At 30.6% G+C, this 21,310-nt stretch overlaps 1 protein-coding gene across 1 annotated transcript; it reads left to right on the forward strand.

The window, feature by feature from the left end:
- Positions 1 to 262: 262 nt before the first annotated feature.
- On the forward strand, positions 263 to 3,118 carry LOC100855016 ((-)-alpha-terpineol synthase). The gene is made up of 7 exons (XM_059742212.1): positions 263 to 489; positions 584 to 851; positions 1,074 to 1,449; positions 1,550 to 1,768; positions 1,866 to 2,004; positions 2,095 to 2,343; positions 2,453 to 3,118. Exons 1-7 carry the CDS (start codon positions 286 to 288, stop codon positions 2,753 to 2,755), a joined length of 1,758 nt encoding a protein of 585 aa, XP_059598195.1. The 5' UTR covers positions 263 to 285; the 3' UTR covers positions 2,756 to 3,118.
- The last annotated feature ends 18,192 nt before the right edge of the window (positions 3,119 to 21,310 follow it).

Consider the following 21,310-nt stretch of genomic DNA (forward strand, 5'->3'; position numbering starts at 1 on the left):
AACTGTCTCAGCAAAGTCAATTCAATACTGGCCAAAAATGTTTTTATAGTCCTCTACAGTCTAAATTAAAACAACTTTGTTACAAATTTATTCCAAAATCCCTTTATTAGATTTACTTGATCCAAGTCCTATTCTCATATTGCTAAAATAGTAAAAGTATTCGAGGTGGTTTCAAATCTTTTGAAATGAACAATTTGAAAATCATTTATAAAGTTAGGTTTGGAAGCGTTGCTTGAAACCTTTGTAGATGCTTATAAATACTAACATATCTCCACGGCTCTTTCCATGCTTGCTTCAATTCCTAATCTGATCACTCACACAAGACTTCCAATTATGAGAAGATCCAGCAGTTGCAAGGCTTCTCCTCCAGGAAACCAATCCATGATTGGCAACAGCACTTGCGAGGAAATCATTGTTCGGCGTACTGCAAACTACCATCCTCCCATTTGGGACTATGATTATGTGCAATCACTGAGAAGTGATTATGTGGTAGGTTTATATATCATGAATATTGCTAACAGGTTAATTCTAGTTATTAATGTTCCACTTGGTGCTACTAACAAATACATGGTTATGTATGCAGGGAGAAATATACACCAGAAGACTTGATAAGCTAAAGAGAGATGTGAAGCCAATGCTTGGGAAAGTGAAGAAGCCTTTGGATCAGCTGGAGCTAATCGATGTTTTGCAAAGGCTTGGACTATATTATCACTTCAAAGATGCAATAAAGAGAATATTGGACAGCATATACAACCAGTACAATCAGCACGAAGAGTGGAAGAAAGATGATTTATATGCAACAGCTCTTGAATTTAGACTGTTAAGGCAGCATGGCTATGATGTGCCTGAAGGTGTGGCTGTGTAGGATTCACTTATTCATTTTGTTTGTTTTAAATAAGTTAAGAACTTAAATTTAAATGAACTATAGGCAACAATACAAATATTGGTCTCTTATTTGTTTATCCCTTTTTCTTTTGGAAGCTCTTATAATGCTTTTTGCAGATATGTGTAAGCTATGACTTTATCCCAAATAAAATTAGGTACTTAACTAGAAAGCACTCTTATTAATGCAGATGTTTTTAGTAGATTCAAGGACGAAACAGGGATCTTTAAGGCATGCCTGTGTGAAGATATGAAGGGAGTGCTCTGCTTGTACGAAGCTTCATACCTTTGTGTACAAGGAGAAAGTACCTTGGAGCAGGCCAGAGATTTCGCACACAGACATCTTGGAAAGGGCCTTGAGCACAACATAGATCAAAATCTTGCCATTGAGGTGAACCATGCCTTAGAGCTTCCATTGCATTGGAGAATGCCAAGGTTAGAGGCAAGGTGGTTCATAGACATATACGAGAAAAGACAGGACATGAATCCTATCTTGCTGGAGTTTGCTAAATTGGACTTCAATATGGTACAAGCCACACACCAGGAGGATCTAAAACACATGTCTAGGTAATTAGTTCATCAACATTCTTAATGTTTTGAGATCCAGCCAAAAACTCTATATCATACTCTTAGAATATTTTTATTGTCTCTCTGGGCTCCTATAAAGCTGGTGGAGGAGTACACGCCTGGGAGAAAAGTTGAAATTTGCTAGGGACAGGCTGATGGAGAATTTCCTATGGACTGTGGGAGTGATATTCGAGCCTCAGTATGGATATTGTAGGAGAATGCTCACGAAGGTTGGCACATTCATAACAATAATTGATGATGTTTACGACGTTTATGGTACATTGGATGAACTTGAGCTTTTTACAGATGCTGTTGACAGGTTACTGTTTGTCTGTCTTCCCATATCCTCTATGCATCATATGCTTCTGATTTAGTCAGCTGCTCTAAAAATTCAAATATCTTCTTTACATATTTAGGTGGGATATCAATGCAATGGATCCACTTCCAGAATACATGAAGTTGTGCTTCCTTGCTCTCTACAACTCCACTAATGAAATGGCTTATGATGCTCTCAAGGAACATGGTTTACAGATAATTTCCTATCTTAGAAAAGTGGTATTATCTGCAACTCTGAACTCATTCCATTATATGCTGTTTACATGCATGTGGTACTCTTAACTCATGTTATTATGATTAATCCTTCAGTGGTCAGACTTATGTAAATCTTTCTTACTGGAGGCAAAGTGGTACTACAGTGGATATAAACCAACCCTACAAGAATACATTAGCAATGCATGGATTTCGATGTCAGGTCCTGTAGTACTAGTCCACGCTTATTTTTTTGTCACAAATCCAATCACCAAGGAGGCCTTGCAATCCTTAGAGAGATATCACAATATTATCCGCTGGTCATCAATGATTTCAAGGCTTTCAGATGATCTGGGAACATCACTGGTCTGTATGCTACTCTCTCTCACAATCTCCTTACGAGTCCTGATAAATGTATATTTCTGTAATTTCTGTTCATAGACACATTATAATGGTCTTTTTATCCTTGTCTTAGGATGAGTTGAAAAGAGGAGATGTTCCCAAGTCAATCCAGTGTTACATGTATGAAACTGGTGCTTCTGAAGAAGACGCCCGTAAACACATAAGCTATTTGATTGAAGGGACATGGAAGAAGCTAAATGAAGATGGAGCTGTAGAGTCTCCATTACCTGAAACTTTTATTAGAATTGCAACGAATTTTGCTAGGATGGCCCAGTGCATGTATCAGCATGGAGATGGACATGGTATTGAAGATGGTGAAACTAAGGATAGAGTGTTGTCACTACTCATTGAGCCCATTCCCGTACATAGACAATAACAAAAGGTTCCCAGTTTTAGTTCTGAATAATATTGATAACCAAATTTGATCTCGAGTCATGGGAAATTCTTGTAGCCCTGATGGATTCATATAATTTAAGGTCTTATAATAGGAGGGAAATGTAATTTTAGTACAAATAGTGGAGGCAAATTTGAACTTTTAGGTACGTAGTTCAAGTGATGTTAGTATCTCAGTTATATTTGGAGGGTTAATTAAGTATATAAAACAGTGACTTTTGAGCTTATTGTATTCTTCTTTAATTTCTTTGGTCTAGTGTTTGTTTCCCATTTTTAACCCAGATAAATTTGTACCAAAGCTTGCATATTGATGAGAAGTGAGACATTTCTATTTCAAGACTTCTAATTCAGAAAATTTAAGTTTGCTTTGTTCTTAAGATGTTGGGAGGTTTCAGAGAAAGGCTACATAAAAACATGATAAAATTAGTAAATGACTGATCATTTTTTGGAAAATAAAAAGTAAAAATGATAAGAAGGCTCCCATGAATGATAGAAGGATTCTTATCAAGACAACTTGACCTTAAGTTTATCATTATCAAGACTGAGGTTTCAAGAAAACCTCATCTTCGATTCCAAAGCTAAAGTTTTGACCATAAAAGAGATTCACTGATATAGTAAGCACTTAAGTGATCCATGGTAATTAATCATTCAATTCATCTAAACAAAGGTTCTTTCTCAATTTTGTGAAAAGCAGGTACAAAGAAAGTTAAATAAGTAGGAATTTGATGAATGACATCATCAAGTTAACTATTAATGATTCATAAATAATAAAGAGAATGGATAGTTCTTCATCTATGTTGAAATAACTCTAACAATGATCTAAAATTATTGTGCTACACAGTGTAGAGAAATTAAGCTACTATGCAATTCTAGACAAATTAAGTATTAAAATAATGCCTTATGGCATTTTAATAATTAAACTTTATTTTCATGAGCTATAAATAAAATTAAATAACCTTAAGATCACATAAATAAGTTGGGAAAGATTAACATTAACTTAAGTTATTAGTCGCTTCAATGTGTGCTGAAAGTGCCACATATCATATCTAGGAAATGTCAAATGTCACACATAAAGACATTAAAAAAAAATTCCGCAATACATGACAAATGTGATCTATCTAAAATTTTAGAGGGAGGGGGTGGGTGTTAGGGGCATTTGTCACTTTTTAATTTAAGAAAAGACATCTAAGTCCACTCATAATTGAAGAGAAAGTTTAAAAGAGGGAAATTCTAAAGAAAACTTATTTCTCTTCATTTTTCCCTAAGGCTTAAAGAGGAAAATTCTAAAGAAAACCTATTTTCTTCATTTTCTTCTTCTTCAAGAGAGAGCGAGTTTAAAAGAAGGAAATTTTAAAGAAAACCTATTTCTCTTCATTCCTCCCTACTACTACTAGTGCTACTTTTCTTTTTACTCTTCCTTATTTTCGTTACCTCATTCTTTGGGAAAATATTGCTAGAGTTAGGTTGTTACATATGTGTTTAAGTCTTGAGTATTTTTAATTAGTTTTCCTTTACTTTTCATATTGTTTGATTGTTGAGAAAATGAACGAAAATGTTAATTAGTTAGTATAGAAATAATTTTTAATGTCAAATACATGTGTCTAGTTGTGAGTCTTCTCATTACTTAAAATAAGATCATAATGCAAGAGTTAGAACATTATTTTTTTTAGGTTATGGGTTGTTTGGTAGCTTAGAAAATGAAGGAAGGTTCTAAGTCTTAGTCCATATATATTTGTTGAAACGGTGTAGGAATGAACTCCTATGGCAATGCTGCTTATAGGGATTTGTTATGCCTTTTCAACCCACAATAGGAAACCTAAATTATTGCAATATTGGATAAACCCATTCAAAGCATAATCACGTTGAATGCAATATATTGAGTTAGTTGTTAAAAGTGTATGAGAATGAACTCCTTTGGTGATGCTACTAAAGGGGATTGGCAATACCTTTTCAACCCACAGTGGGTAAAAACTCAAATTATTGCAACCTTGAAAAACTTATTCAAAGCTTAATCATTTCTAATCCAATTAACATATTTGAGTTGGATTGATGGAGATAACTTTATGGATAAAAGAAACAATCTTATGGAAGAGGAATACCATGTTTTGGGTATTCTTACCAACTTGGGATCTTAAATATTTTGGAGTTCAATAGAAGGATATTATTAGGAAACCAGATTATTTTTATAAAATATTATACTCAATAATGAATCTAACTACTTAAGCTTAGTTATATTTGAACAATGTTAGCCTTAGAAGAAAATTCTAGTCAAGTTGTGAACCAATCACATTTCTTAAAATTTTGAGATTTTTTTGGAAGGATAATAGTACTTCTATTAATTTTGTAAAATAATTGACTCAATAATGAGTCTAATCATCTAGGTTTCATTACATTTGGATTGCGATACTCTTGTGTAAAAATTCTAGATAAATTGATGAAAAATAAGGTGATTCAACTTAGGTAGTTTTGAACCATTGTGTTTCTTGAAATTACGGGATGCCTTGGCTAAGACTGTTAACCAATAGGTATTTTTGTACATTATTAAATTCAAAAATAAAACCAAAGAATCCAATTCCACTTGGTTTGAAATATGTTTGCATAAGAAAAAAATATGGTAGATGATAGAAGATTTTCAACATTATGTGTTGAAAAAATTTAGGATATGTGAAATTATGGTACTCTATATTTGAGTTTCTTATGGGCTTCCAAATCATTTTTATAATTTATTAGACTATCTTGAGAGTTTCATAATTTTTAAAACTTTCTTATTTAGTGAGAAAAAAAATAGTGGTATTTCAACATGCTTTATTTTAAGCCCTTATTTTGGGCAAATATGATACCAATCTAATTTAAAGCTTAATTGGTTTTAGTAATGATTTGACTTAGTTGTTAATTTTTAAGGTATCTAGACTCATCAACAACCTTACTAGCCTAAGTTCCACATGATTTAGATTCCATTTTCCTAGATTCTTCTTTTTAGAAAGTTTGTAAATTTCAATTTAAAGAGTTGTCTAAGTGGGACTAGGATATAAAGATGCTATAATCTTAGTTCATGTTTTTCCTAGAATAAATCCCTTAAAAGCATAACATGGTGTAATTAAATTTTGGATTTTTATTGTTTATTTAATAAAATTCAAGTTCTGTTTTATCTATTCTATTTACATGTATTATACCTTGTAAGCGCTCTAACCTATGTCTTTTGCATTGTATGTGACTTGGGTGCATTAGGAGTTGTATAGAAGATCTAAGTCATAGGTTCCCTGCAAATAAATGACTTGTTCAAACTCGATTCTTAGGTTTAGGCAACTCATTATAAGTTATAATGTACCACCTCATAATTGAAGAGATGGTTAGTTTTGGTAGGATGAGTTTTCCATGGTGAGTGCACTAATATGTGTGGTTATACATTGACTAGGACCTTCAATGAGTCATGATTTAAGGCTACCAAGTACTCACGACTTCACCAAGTTACTTCATTATGTTGTCTCTCAACCTTAGGAATATTGAGCGTTGTGTTGAAGTGGTTTTAACGTACAAGTGAGATCGTAAGCTAATCATATATTCCCTATATATGGATTATGTCATTATTGATGAAAGTTAGTAACAATAGGTATTCTTAATAGAGACATCATGATATCTTATGGAATTACGATAAAGTGTCCCCCTTAGGTGATCCTAAGGAGGCATGTTCATGTAAAATATGATCATAGTAGTTCCTTAAGTGGAACTTAACGTTAGCTCTTGGACAATTAAGACATGTTAGTTGAACATGCAATAGGAGGATTTGTAACTCAAGGATAATAGAGATAATCTTGAAAGACTATATCTTTCACCTTGTTAGATTATGGACACCAGTTCATGGGGAGACTGAATGCAATGGATACAAGGTCACAGACTTAAGCACATACTGTCTTTTTGTTATTTATATAGAATTCTGAAGTTCAATTGATTCTCTATAGTGAGATGTTGAATAAACTTTGAAATTAGATTGTAAGGGAACCAATATTCCTATGGGTCCTAGTGGTCCACACATAGAGCTCATATACCTTGTTGGCACAAGTTATAAGAGTTAGATTGGCTATAAGTTCACTTTTGTGTATAAGGGGATTTTGGTATTTATGTAAGGTTGCGCAAGAGTAAGTGAACAAGGTCTCTATATTATACTAATTGATTAATTAGTAAGCCCTATCGGGTTAATTAATCAATTAAGACCTATTTTGGGTGAGATTAAATAACTCAAGCCCTTAGTGGACTCAAGTCACTTAAGTTTATTGGGGAACCCTATAAATATCCACTACAACAAAAATAATTTATGGTGTCACTATTTATGGTGTCACTTTTAAAATAATGACACCATATGACTTAAAATTCATAAAGGTGACACATCATATAAAAAATTTTAATTAGGATAGATGATATTAATTTTAAGTTTAGTGTCAATTTTAAAAAAGTGACACCATATAAAATAAAAATTTTAAAATATTATAACTAAATGGGCCCACTTTGAGAATAATGATAGTATATAAAAAAACTCATTGTTTCCACATTCCCACAATCCAAAAAAATCTCATTCCATAACCCATAACCATAACTTTCTTCTACCTCTCTTCTCACACCCATAGTTCACACACAACTACTCTTCTCTACTTTGTGGACTCTCAGGTAACCCAAAATCTCTTAGATCTATCATTTTTTTTTCTTTTTTTTTTATTAATGCGAAAATCTTTATTAGCACAACTGATTTACATTCATTGATTTGGTATATTTGTAATGTAGACTGTGTAAATAGTGTTTTTTTTATTGAGTTGCAGGAAAGTAAAAATTAGGTTTAACATTCCACCATATCTTTTGTTTCATTGTTAAATCCATAAACCCCAAAACGAATGAAAATAAGATAAATGAATGATTTTTTAATATCTTTTATACTCAAAATGAGGGATAAACATTTTACAGTATGAAATTTTCTTTTGATCTTACAAGAAATTTCTTTTGATGAGATTTTTTGTTTGTTTTCTAGGAATATTATAGTATATTGTGATGACGATATGTATCGGTGATATTTGAAAAATAATTTTTTAGAAAATTATTCTCAATATTGTTATCTCCCACAAAAGGAAAAATGAAATAGTTTTCATGTCATGTTGGAGTTGGTTTAGAATGTTGGAATTAACAATAAGAAATTAATTTTATTTTCTATTTATTAATGTAAATGAATTGTTTTTTAAAATTTAAATAGGAATGAAAATTTTTATGATTATAAAAATGATCAAATCTCATATTTTGATTTTTTTTTTTAATTCTTTTACATGGTATTATGGTGAATATCTCATCTTGTCCTATTCATATATTTTTTTAATTCTTAAAATATGTTTTTTGTTTTTTGTTTTTTATTTTTACCTTTTTTTCTTATTGTTTTTATATGTGTTCACCAAAATTTAGAGTAATTTGAGATTGATGATGAAATTTCCCTTTCAAGGTTAAAAAATTTCTATAAAATCCTTTTATTACATAAATTTTCCTTCCATAAAACTTTTTTTTTTTGAAAAAGATATTTTATAATTTTCTTTTGATTTTCTATGAAATTTCCTTTAATTTGTTTATTTTCTAAGAATATTATAATATGTTGTGATGAAGATGTTTGTTGGTAATATTTGGAAAATAATTTTTGAGAAAATTATTCTCAATATTGTCATCTCCCTCAAAAGGATTCTAAAAATTTGTTTTATTTTTGTCTTCTTTTCTTAATGTTTTTATATGCATTGACCAAATTTTGGAGTAATTTGAGTTTGATGATGAAATTTTCCTTTCAAAGTTAGGAAATTTCTATAAAATCCTTTTATTACAAAAAATTTTCCAATCCCTTCCATAAAACTCTTCATTTTCTTCATTTTTCTTTTTTTCTGAAAAAGATATTTGATAATTTATTGATCTAAAGAATATCAAAAGTAAAATTTAAAATATTGAATATCTTTTCCTTTGATGTTTTTAATCTTTTATTATTTTTATTTGAACATATTTTTCATATCCGGATTTTTTATTAATTATTTTAATTAGAAAAAATAAATATTAATTGGAGTTATGACTGAAAAATTAATAATTTTTATGAAAGGTTCTTTAATTCTTTCTCATACTAATTTTTCTCTTAACATTTTTTAATAATGAATTAGGTTTTTTGTCTTATATACACAATCTTCAAGCTTGTTATAATATCATGTCCTCTCATATTAGTAGTTGAAAACATTTTTATATTTTGTTACTAAAATTTTATTTTATATAATTGAGATGAAATTTAATGGACATTGTTATTTCACAAAATGAACATTAAAAAAATATTGAAATTAAAAAAATCATTCCAAGAAATAAAAAAAATATATAAAAAGAATTAAATGTTAAAAATGATTTTTAAAAGCACAATGAATTATAAAAAAAATAAATTTAAAAAGTGCAGACTTTAAGTGGAAGATTACTATTTTCTAAAATTTTATATTTATTTTTTGATTTTCTAGTTTTGCTTTATTTTTTATTTTCTTGAATTGTTTTTATTTGAGTTCAAATGTGACTGCTTTGTTATGAGATTCATTAAAGAGATAATTGTTGATTCTACAATTATTGTATTAAAGGTTTTACTCATTTAATGAATTGTACTTAGTTTCATACTTCCAATTATTATGATATTAATGTTATTCTCATTTGATTTCAGTTTTATGATTAAAAAAAAAAACATATTCTCAGGTAGAATTTGATGAAATTAGAGGAGAATTAACTTCTTTTGTGTTATAACTAATCATGAATCATATTGATAAATCATGATCATGCATGGTGAGTCCCTTAGTTGTTATATGAATTTTCCATTGGTATTGTATAACATTACTTATTCTTTACAAACTATTTTTATATCAAAATGGGAAAAAGAAAAAAGAAAACATTAGTACTTAGATTTGTTTATTTTTTATAACATCAATTAATTTTTATTTTCAATAAAACTCTAAATCTCATTAAACTATGAAATGCAGGTATACACTCTTGGGAAGACATTATAAAGAATAAAAAGAAAGGAGAAAGAAACAACAACATTTTGGGTTTTTAGATGTGACTCTTATGCCATACATTATAAGACATCAATGTTACTTTATTTGGTATTGAGAATTTTGGGTTTTTGGATGCAACTCTTGTGTCATTTTATGATTAGTCGGGTTTATGCATATGAAATGCGGGTATACATGAATGTTGGAATGCTTAACATTTCTAAATCATATTTTAATATGTATTCACTTTTCTTTTTTAGTTTCGGTGGGTTTGATGTACTATCATTTTGTAAACATTTGATATACAAATATCACTATATGATATAATGTATTACAGGTTAATCCATAAGCATTACGAAAATATAAGTTAAATGTGATATGATTATTATATTTATGGACAGAATATACACAAGTTGATCTTATTTGTTAATAAGCATTACAAAAATCAAAAGGCTAATTAATAAAAAACAACCATATCTTCCATAATCATTTACAATGATGTGACACCATAACTCAAAAGTGATGCATTTAATGTGACACCATAACTAAAAGGTGATGCATTTAATATGACACCTTATATATCTCATGCAACTCTATATCAAATTAAATATAACTAAAAATATATGGTGTTGCTTCTGAATGTGTCACCATTTATCTGCTTTGGTGTCACTTCCAAATACGTCACCAATTGATACCCTCTATGGTGTCAGTGGATAAGGTGACGCTATGTTGTAGCGACACCCTATGTTTATATTGACTCATTATAAATGTCACCATATCTCTTTTTTCTTGTTGTGATCCTTTTAAGGATTAGGGTTTTCATAACTTGTTTCATAAATTCGTCTTCTACCTCCAAAGAGAGAGCTAGGAGAGAATTATAGCCTTCACCCTTTCTCCTATCCCTACTAGAATGAAGTATGTCAAGATCAAGGTTCAAGTCATTAAGCGAAAGACTCCAGGTTTACAAGACTTCTTACGACTTCATTTTTCATCTTCATTACATGGAATCAATTCAAGAACATCTGAATCTCATGTATGTTTTTTTTAGTATTTTTTGAATCCGTATTAAGTTTTAAAAAAATGCAATTTTTCTGTTGTGTATAAGATTTAGAAAAGCCTAAGATAGTTAAGCATGTTCCTAACTTGATTCGAGCTTGGGAAACGAAGAGATTCGGGGTTTTTCCATTAGTTTTTATAATCAGTATTATAATTAAAATACTAAAACCTAAATATGTGATAACATTGACCAAGAAAATCAAACCAGAGATATAGTTACCAAGATTTTAAAGTATTCCAAGTTGTCATCTTTTAAGATTAGCACTAATGTATTCAAATGTCTATAAATTAGAAGGATTAATTATTTGTTAAAGCTAACAAAACCCTAATTTAAGTAAACAAGAATAAAATATGGATAAATATTTTTTAAAATATTTAATAAAATAAATAGAACAAAAGAAAATGTCTTGGAGAATTTCATAATCCAATGTTGAACCCTTAGAGACAAATTGTAAAATATATGGTTTAGGATCAAAATCAATCTAAAATCAAATTAAGTATCAAGACCAATATTGCATCCAACACTTAGATTTTTATTTTTGAAAGTGGATTTCTTAAACCAATTAAATATGATGGTTAATTCTAGTTTTTGATTATATTCACTTGCAGGCTTATATTCATCTTGTAAATTCAACCCTTAGATTTATTAACAGTAGAATCAAATTGATGTAACTACTAGTAATCTAGGTCTTTCCAAGAATCACTAATACCTTCGTAAGAATTCCCTAGACCTTACCTAGGGTGAACTAACCTAGAAGATTTATTCCTACCAAATCAAACTTGGAAATATAAAGAAACCATAACTTTATTGTGTTCTTATTACTCTTCCTTTGGATTCTCCACCTTCATGTTAGCATCTCCAAATCATCAAGTTAGCCAACATGATGGAAAATTTCTCCTCACAACCCATGTTTGGTTGTCAAGAAAATAGAATAAAAATATGGATAAGAAAATAAAGAAGATTAAAGATTCATTAAAGAATTAAAGAAGAAGACATCACTGTCTCTCCTTACATTACCATGGTAGTGTTGGAACACAAGTTTAGCTTACACCAGTTTACAAGTCAATGAAGGATACCTTAGTATGGAGCCTACATCAGATTATACTTGAGTACAAGATCATCTAAATTTCAAGCTTGCCCAAGGGTATAAATCAATGAGAAACTATCTTAGCCCTCCATTCATTCCTCTTTCACTTTCAATGCGCAACCCTCTAGTAACTTCATAACTCATTCTAAGTTTGGTGTTGAATCTAATTGGAAAATATTTTCTCTTAGCTCTAAGTATAATTCTTTACATAGGCCTCCCTTTTTATTGAAAGGACTTTCATATTTTAAATAAGTTGAGAATAAAGGGATAGGATCCCGCAACATGGATTTAAACCTAGGCAAATTATATCTTGTTTTTACAATGCTTTAACTAAAAAATCTTGCCAAGTTTTAGACATATTGAGTAAGGAAAGTTTAGTTAAAATGAAACCAATTGTAACCATGATGGTACTAGATAATCTTATAGAAAAACTCATGAGTTTAGTTATGAAAAGATTAATGAAACCGAAAATGTTGATGTTAACTCCAACTAAGTAGGTGATCTCCAATCTCGATCAATTCCATCATCATTCTCTAATTTTTCAATAGCTCCACAAAATCAATAAACTTTGGAGGATGTATTTAAAGAAAACAATGAAATCCAAATAGATGCAACAAATAATTTAAAAGCAATCAATGCTAACATGAAACAACTCAACCTTAATTCGAGTGGACCCATTAACCTAACAACTCAAGTTTTGGATAAATTTGAGCCAAAGAATACCTTATATGGTACGGTTGATGATAATAATGAAATTGTGGAATTAGGCTTACCTTTAGCAAAAAATAGTGATGAGCTTGATGTGATTGGCCTTCTTGCTATTGCAAGAGATTTTGAATTTGAAATTTTTTATAAGAGTTGTACAAGAGTTTAATAAGAACTAACTAATAGTGAAAGGGGTGGGATTCATCAAACTCATCTTGAACATATTGATAATACTCCTTGTGAGTATGACATTAAAAGTGAGCTTGATTTAACAAAGGATTCAATGCACATTCAGCCTAAAGAAAAAAAAAATTATCATAGCTTAAAGGTGACCCATTTTGATCGCCAATCCTTGTTGTAATTAAAATAATAAATTCTAAATACATAGTAACCCTGGTCAAGAAAAATGAGAGATAGGGTTATCATATCTTTGTAGTATTTTGGGTTATTACTTTTTAGAACCAACTCTAATGTGTTTACTTGTTTTTAAATAAAATGATTAATTATTTTCTAAATTTAGTGAAACCCTAATTTTAATAAACGAGAATAAAAAATGGATGACAAAATATTTAATAAAAATAAAATAAAATGAACTATCCAGAAAAGATCACAAGTATTATTTTGAATCTAACGAGAGAAAGTGAGTTTTTTTCCTACTTTTGGGATCAAAGAGTTGATCCAAGATTAAACCACATCTTAAGATCAATTTAAGTTTGAAATTCTTATTTAACAATTTAATCTAGACCTCAATTAAACTTAACCCTCATCTCAATCTCATGTATGATCAATCAAAATGAGTTATTAAATGATCAAGAGGTTATGCATCACTAGTACTAAGTCATGCATTAATCGTCCCTTAATCAAGAGGAATTACTTAGATAATACTTTCAGTCACAATGAAAATGGAAAATTAAATAGTTATAGTTTAGAGTTTACTGCCCTTCCACACATTCCTCATATGGTTTCTCCATCTCCCTTGCTTCTTTCTCTAGATGACACAAAAGTATTCAAACATGGTGGAGGATTTCTCTTCACACCCATGTTTAGTTGACAAGAAAATGGAATGAAAAAAAAATAGAAAATAAAAGAAAGCCTAAAACTTTATTGAAGAATTTCAAGATGAGATATTAATCTCTCTCTATGTTCCATATTTCATAAACCCTAAAACAAAGCATATATATAACAACCCCAAAAAAAAAAAAAAAAGACATGTGGTATCTTCTAATTGGCCACTTATTCTTAAAAAAAACTTAAAAGTAACTAAAAATTAATAGTCATCACTCGCAAACATCTAGGGCCCGTTTTGGGCTAGAGAAGTTCCAAAATGACCAATTCTCAAGGATATATAGCTTATGTTGGATTGAAATAGACCACACCAAAATTGATTTCAATATGAAAAGTTGCATTTTGACAAAGATTTCAATATAGAAAGTTGAAAAACTCATCACTAGTATTTCAATAGTCAAAATTTTGCAAATTTTGATATGTAGCTGAAATTCGTTTTGACTTGGTAAGTTGTGAAATTGAAAATTTTCTATTTGACATACTACCATTACATAACTTGCTTTAACTAGTCATAACTTTTCCATTTCAATTTCCATTTATACATTGTTTGAAGTGTTGGACTCCCAATTTCCCAAGCTTTAAAACAATATATTATTTGACCTAAAATAGTCTAAAAAAGTATTCCAGGATTCACCTCAAATTCAAGGTATGTGCCACTACCAAATGTTAAATTTTATTTCCCATGTTGAACTTCAAATTATCAACTCCAACCTTCTTTTCCATGTTTTTATGTTCTCTCACTCTCTCCATAACACTTGTTCCTTATCTTCCATGCTCATGACTCACTCCTTTTTCCTTTCTTAGATCTTCTTATACTTCACAAGTCCTATGTCTCTCATTTATGCATATTTAACCCCTTTCTCTTCCTTAGTTGAAATTAACTCTTACAATTTGCCTCTTTTTCCTTAAACTTGAAATTAAGTTCAAAATATATGCTAGATCCATATTTGAGTTAATTTGGTGATTTGAAACTTTTAAATAGCAAAAATCATATCATATGTTTACCATTAGAACACATATTGTTGCTCCAATCACTAAAGTTGTTGCCACTTTTGTCAATAAGCAAGGTGATTCACTAGAGAAAGTGGTACCAAAGTGGCGCCACATCCCATTGTTCTGCCACTTTCTCTAGTATTGCTACCACTTTTCATTGAGAATATGAGCACACACAGGGGCCCCTTTCTTCAAACTTCTCCAAGTGACCATTGGATCTTCCATTTCATATTTAGATACCTCTATATGGTACGTAAACCATCTAGGGCATGGTTAGGGAGCTAATAAAAAAGGATTTTTGCAGCCTTTATTAGGGGTGCTGCTTCTTCCTTGGAGAAAGAATTGGAGAGGAGACCTTGTGGTGGCTAGAGCTTAGGTTGTCTCATGTTTTCTCATCTTATTTTGCATATTTTAGTTGCTTTGAAGTATTCTAAATGCATTTCCTTCTATTGAATCGAATATACTCATTTTCAAGACTTGGATTAATGCATTGTTTGATTTGAATCTTGAGTTTCAATGTTGGATTTGAATATTGGGTTTCAATGTTCATTAATTTCCTCATACTCTATTTTGGCTCCTAAATCTAGTCTTATTTTTTGCTTGTTGAGTAGTAGAATAGGCTTAGGAAAGGGAACCCTTAGGACCTCCCTTTTACCCTTGAAATGATCTTCTAATTTTGGATGATTAGTGATTTATTTAACTTGTAATTTGGAGCTCTCCCTTTTTAGTGAGAATGTCATGCCTTGCTACTCGGAAATTGAAGTTTAGGGACTCCTTTAAAGGAATCTCAAGTGTGTAGTGGTGAGATCTATTTTGACCTGAGGTAACCATTATTGTGTCCTTGATGTTGCAATTTGGCAAGCAAATGGGCAGTAGGGGAACTTTAAGTATTTTATAAGGAAGTCTAATCAAGAAGTTTAGGACATTAGGTTCATGTAAATTGTTGTTTTATTGAAAATATTATAGCTAAGAAAACCCATAGGTATTCTTGATTGAGTTAGCTTATTTAAGGATCTTTTCATGGTAAGAAGGAAGCCCAAAGAATACATCTATCCTTGGCATTTTGTTAAATTTTGTTAAGATAAATTTTAGTTTGAGTTCATTTTCTTTTTCCCCTATTTTTATAACATTCATCCACCTTCTTCTCAAACAATTGTAAGAAAGAATTTGCCTCAAAATTTAGCATTTATATTCCAAAACTTTCCATTTCACCTACATTCCAAGGAGAACTCCCTAAGGTTTGACACTAGGCTCATCGAGATTTTAAAGCTACAATTGACTCCCTATACATGGGGAACTGCACCTTGGCATACACATTTGGGAGTGATCAATAAAACATGATGAAAAATAAAAACTATGTCGTTAAATTAATTAAAAAAAGTATATGCATAAAATAATTGTTATCTACAATGCATATATGATGTCATTTATGGAAAGTAATTATATATTTAAAAAATTTATAAATTTATAGTAAAGGAGTTAGAAATTTTATGTTTTATGTTTCTTCAAATAGGATTGCAAATCTATAAAGTACATTCCAAGCTAGTTACTTAAACTCGTGTTTTAATTGCTTAGAATCAAAATTTAATGAGGTGTTTTTTTTTTTAAGAAAAAAAACTTGTAATTAAGATTGCTTTATACTTATAAATATTATTCTTTAAATAATTATGTGAAAATTAAATTAACATAACATGATCAAAATTGATATGATAAATTTTTTTTATGATATTATTTTAAAAATTATCTTTAATTTTCCTTTTTTCTAAAACAATAATAAGATTATATATTTCCTTGTTATTTATTACTTTATCATTAGTATTGATGGATGCATGTAATAATTTAAATTTATAATAACTTAAAACTATAATTACTAATGAATCTTGATGTTGATATTATTTAAGAAGACTTTTCTACTCATTATATTAATAAAGATTTTGAAAATCAATAAGTTTTAAATAACTTTTTTCAATTGAATTATTTACAAATAATAGACATATAAATCTCATTGAGGGTGTAATATCTTATCCTTAATGTTATGTTTGATTTTCAAAAATTGTGGTATTTTGTGATAATGAGAGGTTTAGTGGGGAATTGGAAGTTTGTTACAAGTTATTTACAAGCCATCTTGATATATGGCCTGCCTATATTTCCTTCAAAATTAATAAATTAGAATGTTCTCTTTGCAGTCCTTTTTCTAATAAAAGCAAAAAGGGACTTATATAGACTTTATGGTATTGATAAAAGTGATAATTTTTTCCTTTTCTTCGATAAAAAATCCAAAACTCGTTTAATAGTGAAAGTGGAATTATTGTCGCAAAATATCTAAACCTTTCTGGTTAAAAACTATTGATCAAGCACTTATAGTAACAATGGTATTACCAAAACTTTTTGTGGCAAAATTTCTTTTATCATGAAAATGAGGAGGGATAATTGCTCTGTATAGTTCCTCATGGTAGATCATTTTTCCCAAACATGAGATGTTAAGAAAATCTAAATAGGCAAAATATTTTGTCTCCAAGTTTCTAGTTACGCGCAACTAAAATTAATTAAAACAACTTTGTTGCTAACTTATTTCAAAGCCCCCTTTATTGAATAAATGATCCAAGCTAGGGCATATCATAGAGGCATTTGAACCCTTCCTCATGAATGGGCAAAGAATCCCCTTATTACCAGAGAGAGAGAGAGAGCACCAACAACTGGCGTCGTCTGTGGGAACTGTCAAGTTCCCGTCAAAGAACGATTTGAGCTCTGGTGAATCGGTGATGCCAGACAAAGATACAAGGATATTAACACTGGAAAAACAAAACCAAAACAGAAATCTTGATTCTGCATCTAGGGTTTTTCAACGATTCTGAAAACCCTACGTTTAAAAAATCCATGGATGAAACCCCTCGAGCTCAAGTTATGTGCGGACAAATGCCTTAGATTCTTGCACGCCTTATGCGATTGTGCTTTCAACAAGCAATAAATTCAAAAAAAATTAACAAGGGGTTCCATTCATGCTTCAATAGTAAGAAAAAATAGATTGACTGCATCATAAATCATCAGGTAACCCCAATTCTAAACCTTTTCTCTTCTTTAACTGATTTATTTTGTAGTATGATAATTTGAAACTGGGTTTTTCTTTAGTTTGTGAAGATGTGATATTTAGCTGTTGGATTGATATGTTTTGGAGGAATCACATTGCCTCCATCAGAATCCAATGTGAAGGTTTTAGGATCCTGGGTTAGTAATTCTGAATTGGCTTATTTCTGATCTTAAAAAAAAAAAAAATGATCAACAAACTACGACATTGGTGTGATTATGAATGTCAATGGGATCTTTTGATAATCTAAAGGTAATAGAAATAGGGGATTGAGGTATGAAGGTAAGAAAAGACTCAGTAGATAGAGCTCTGAAATGTCTTCCATTTAGGGACCAAATTTGTTATCAAATATTGACCTGATTAGATCTAATCGATTAGATCTTAAGTTTCAAATATACATATTGTATGACCCATTTTTATTCATAACATATGTTTATAACTATTCAGACTCTGATAGAATCTGGTTATTTGAATTCATCATGGGATCAAACTCTTCTGCATTGAATTGAAACAATATGGTATTTCTTTTACAATTTTCCCTCAAAAAATGTAACTCAATAGACATAAAGCAATTTCTTGACATTACCAGTTATTTTATTATGTCATTCCTAGTACTTGTTTAAGATGTTAGGCTAAAAAACTGACCTATTTTTTACGTGTTTATTTGAATCAACTAGATCCAAATTATTCTTATTAAGAATGAACTTTTAATTAAGCAATTGTAGATACTACAAAGAAAAATGGAAATTTCAAAATTTTAAAGATCAAAACCTAGATTAGCTACCAAAGTTATTATTGTGTGACTCATGTTTAAAAATAAATAAAATTGAATGGGTGGTTACCAATATGCACGTTTGCCAGGAGTTATAGCATTTTTCTCTGGTGGTTCAGGTGAACATTTGAAAAGAAGAAAAAAGAGTGCTAAAAGAGACAAGGTTAGAATTGCTTTCTTCTTAAGGAGATCTATGTTAATGTTATATGGTGAGGTGTGTGCATAAAAGCTCAATTCATATAAGAGCTTCGAGGGTGTAATTTTTTTAGTGATAGTGCATCATCCAAGTCCCCTTACTCTTGTGGATGTAGATCAATTTGATCAAACTACGTAAATGATTGTGTCTATTTTCTTTTACTGCACTATTGATTGAATTCTCGTTAATTTTTGGAAATCACATCTTATTATTTGGTTTTTTTTTCCGCAATAAAGGTTTAACAAGTGGTATCAAAGCGAGGTTCGATTAAAGCAGTTTGAGATCTAGATGATCTTGGAATTTCTCAAAAAATTTGAAGAAATTTTTTAAATTGCGACATCCAAACTAGAGATAGAGAAGTTTGATGGGAAAAGTGATTTTAATTTGTGGAAAATTAAGATGCAAGCTTTGCTAGGAAATCTAGGTCTGGATAAGGCAATTGTAGATACAGAAAAGATGACAAATACAATTACATCAGAAACCTTAAAGAAAGCAAAGAACACAACAATTTAGAGTCTCGATGATCAAGTATTGAGAAGAATGTCAAGGGAAGTTTCAATTTCTACCATTTGGAAGAAATTGGAGGAGATCTATATGGTAAAATCACTTTCTAACAGAATTTATCTTAAATAAAAGTTCTTTGGTTTTAAGATGCATGAAGGGAAGTTGATAGATGAGAATATAGATGAATTTACTAAGCTTGTTCTTGATCTTGAAAGTCTGGGTGTTAGGATTGAAGATGAAGACCAAGCAGTGATACTTTTAAACTCATTACCAAAGGTGTTTGATCTGTTGAGAGACAATCTGAAATATAGCAAAGATTTGTTATCTTTAGAATGTGTAGTAAGTGCAATTCATGCAAAGGAGATGGACATAAGGGCTGAAGGAATAGAAATAACCTCTGGTGAAGGTCTTGCTATACATGGTAGACCAAAAAAGAGAAACAACAACCAGAAAGAAAATCATTGTAGATCCAAGTCAAAGTTAAAGTTTAGAAGGAAGTGTTTCCATTTTCACAAGGAAGGGCGCCACAAACGTGAATGTCCAAAAAGAAAACCAAAGAAAAATGATCAAGATAGTGAATCTACAGATGTGGTGATAGCTTTTGAAAGCTATGATACTGTTGATGTACTCATGGTGGTTGAAAAGGATTTGACCAATGAGTGGATTTTGGATTCCAGTTGTGCATTTCACATGTGTCCTATAAAATCTTGGTTTTTTAGCTACATGGAACTCAAAGAAGGGAAAGTTCTCATGGGGAATAATGAGGCTTTCAAGGTATTTGGAATTGACTCCATTAAACTCAGGTTACATGATGGTATGGAGAGAATGTTAACTAATGTGAGGTATGTTCTAGACTTAAAAAGAAACTTGATTTCTTTGGGTATGATAGACTCAATGGGTTGTACAATAAAAATTGATAATAGAACACTGAAGATTCTAAAAGGTGCAATGATAGTGATGAAAGGGCTCAGGAAAAATGGCTTGTATGCTCTATAAGGTGAAATAGTAATTGAAACTTCAATAGTAGCTACAAAAGATGGAGATGAAAAAACAAAGCTTTGACTCGTGAGGCTTGGTCATGTGAGTGAGAAAGGGTTGTAAATCTTGAGTAAACAAGGGTTGCTTAGGAAAGAAAAACAATTAAGTCTTGGTTTTTGTGAGCAGTGTCTACTAGAGAAGAAAACCAAAGTGAAGTTCAGTATAAGTTGACATACTACAAAAGGAGTGCTAAAGTATGTGCACTCAGACCTTTGGGGACCTACTAGAACTCAATCCTTAAATGATGTCAGGTATTTTTCTGACATTTATTGATTATTTTAGTAGAAAAGTATGGGTTTTTATATTGATATCAAAGGATGAAACATTTGAGGAGTTTAAACAATGGAAAGTGATGGTAGATAATCAAACTAGTAGAAATTTAAAGTGTTTAAGGACAAATAATGGACTTGAGTTTTGTGGAGAGAAATTTTCTAATTTATGTGGGAACCAAGGAATTGTAAGGCACAGAACGATGAAGAGCATGCCTCAGCAAAATGGTCTGGTTAAGAGGATAAATAGTATTATTCTTGAAAGAGCAAGATGCATGTTGATAAATGCAAGATTACTTGCAAAGTTTTGGACAGAGTTTTTTAATACAACATGTCACTTGATTAACAAATGCCTTTCAAGTGCCATAAATTTCAAAACACCTCAAGAAGTATGGACAAGTAAACCAGGGAGTTACCAACACCTTGGAGTGTTTAGGTCAACAACATATGCACTTGAAAATGATGGAAAGTTACAACCAAGAACAAAGAAATGTTTATTTCTTGGATATCCTATTAGAGTAAAGGGGCATTTAGCTATGGTGTCTAGATTTGAGGAAAGCAATAATTAGTAGAGATGTTACTTTCAAAGAAGATGAATTGTTGGGTTTGGAAGAAAAAACAAGTGGTGAAGTTGTGGATTATGATGTGAAACATTCAGTGGTGTTTCAAGTGGAGGAATCACAAGAAACAAAAGTTGGAACTGAGGAAATAAGTGCAGTCCAACAAGATGAATCAACTAGTG

This window comes from Vitis vinifera, chromosome 13 (genome assembly GCF_030704535.1).
Source record: "Vitis vinifera cultivar Pinot Noir 40024 chromosome 13, ASM3070453v1".
Taxonomy (NCBI): domain Eukaryota; kingdom Viridiplantae; phylum Streptophyta; class Magnoliopsida; order Vitales; family Vitaceae; genus Vitis; species Vitis vinifera.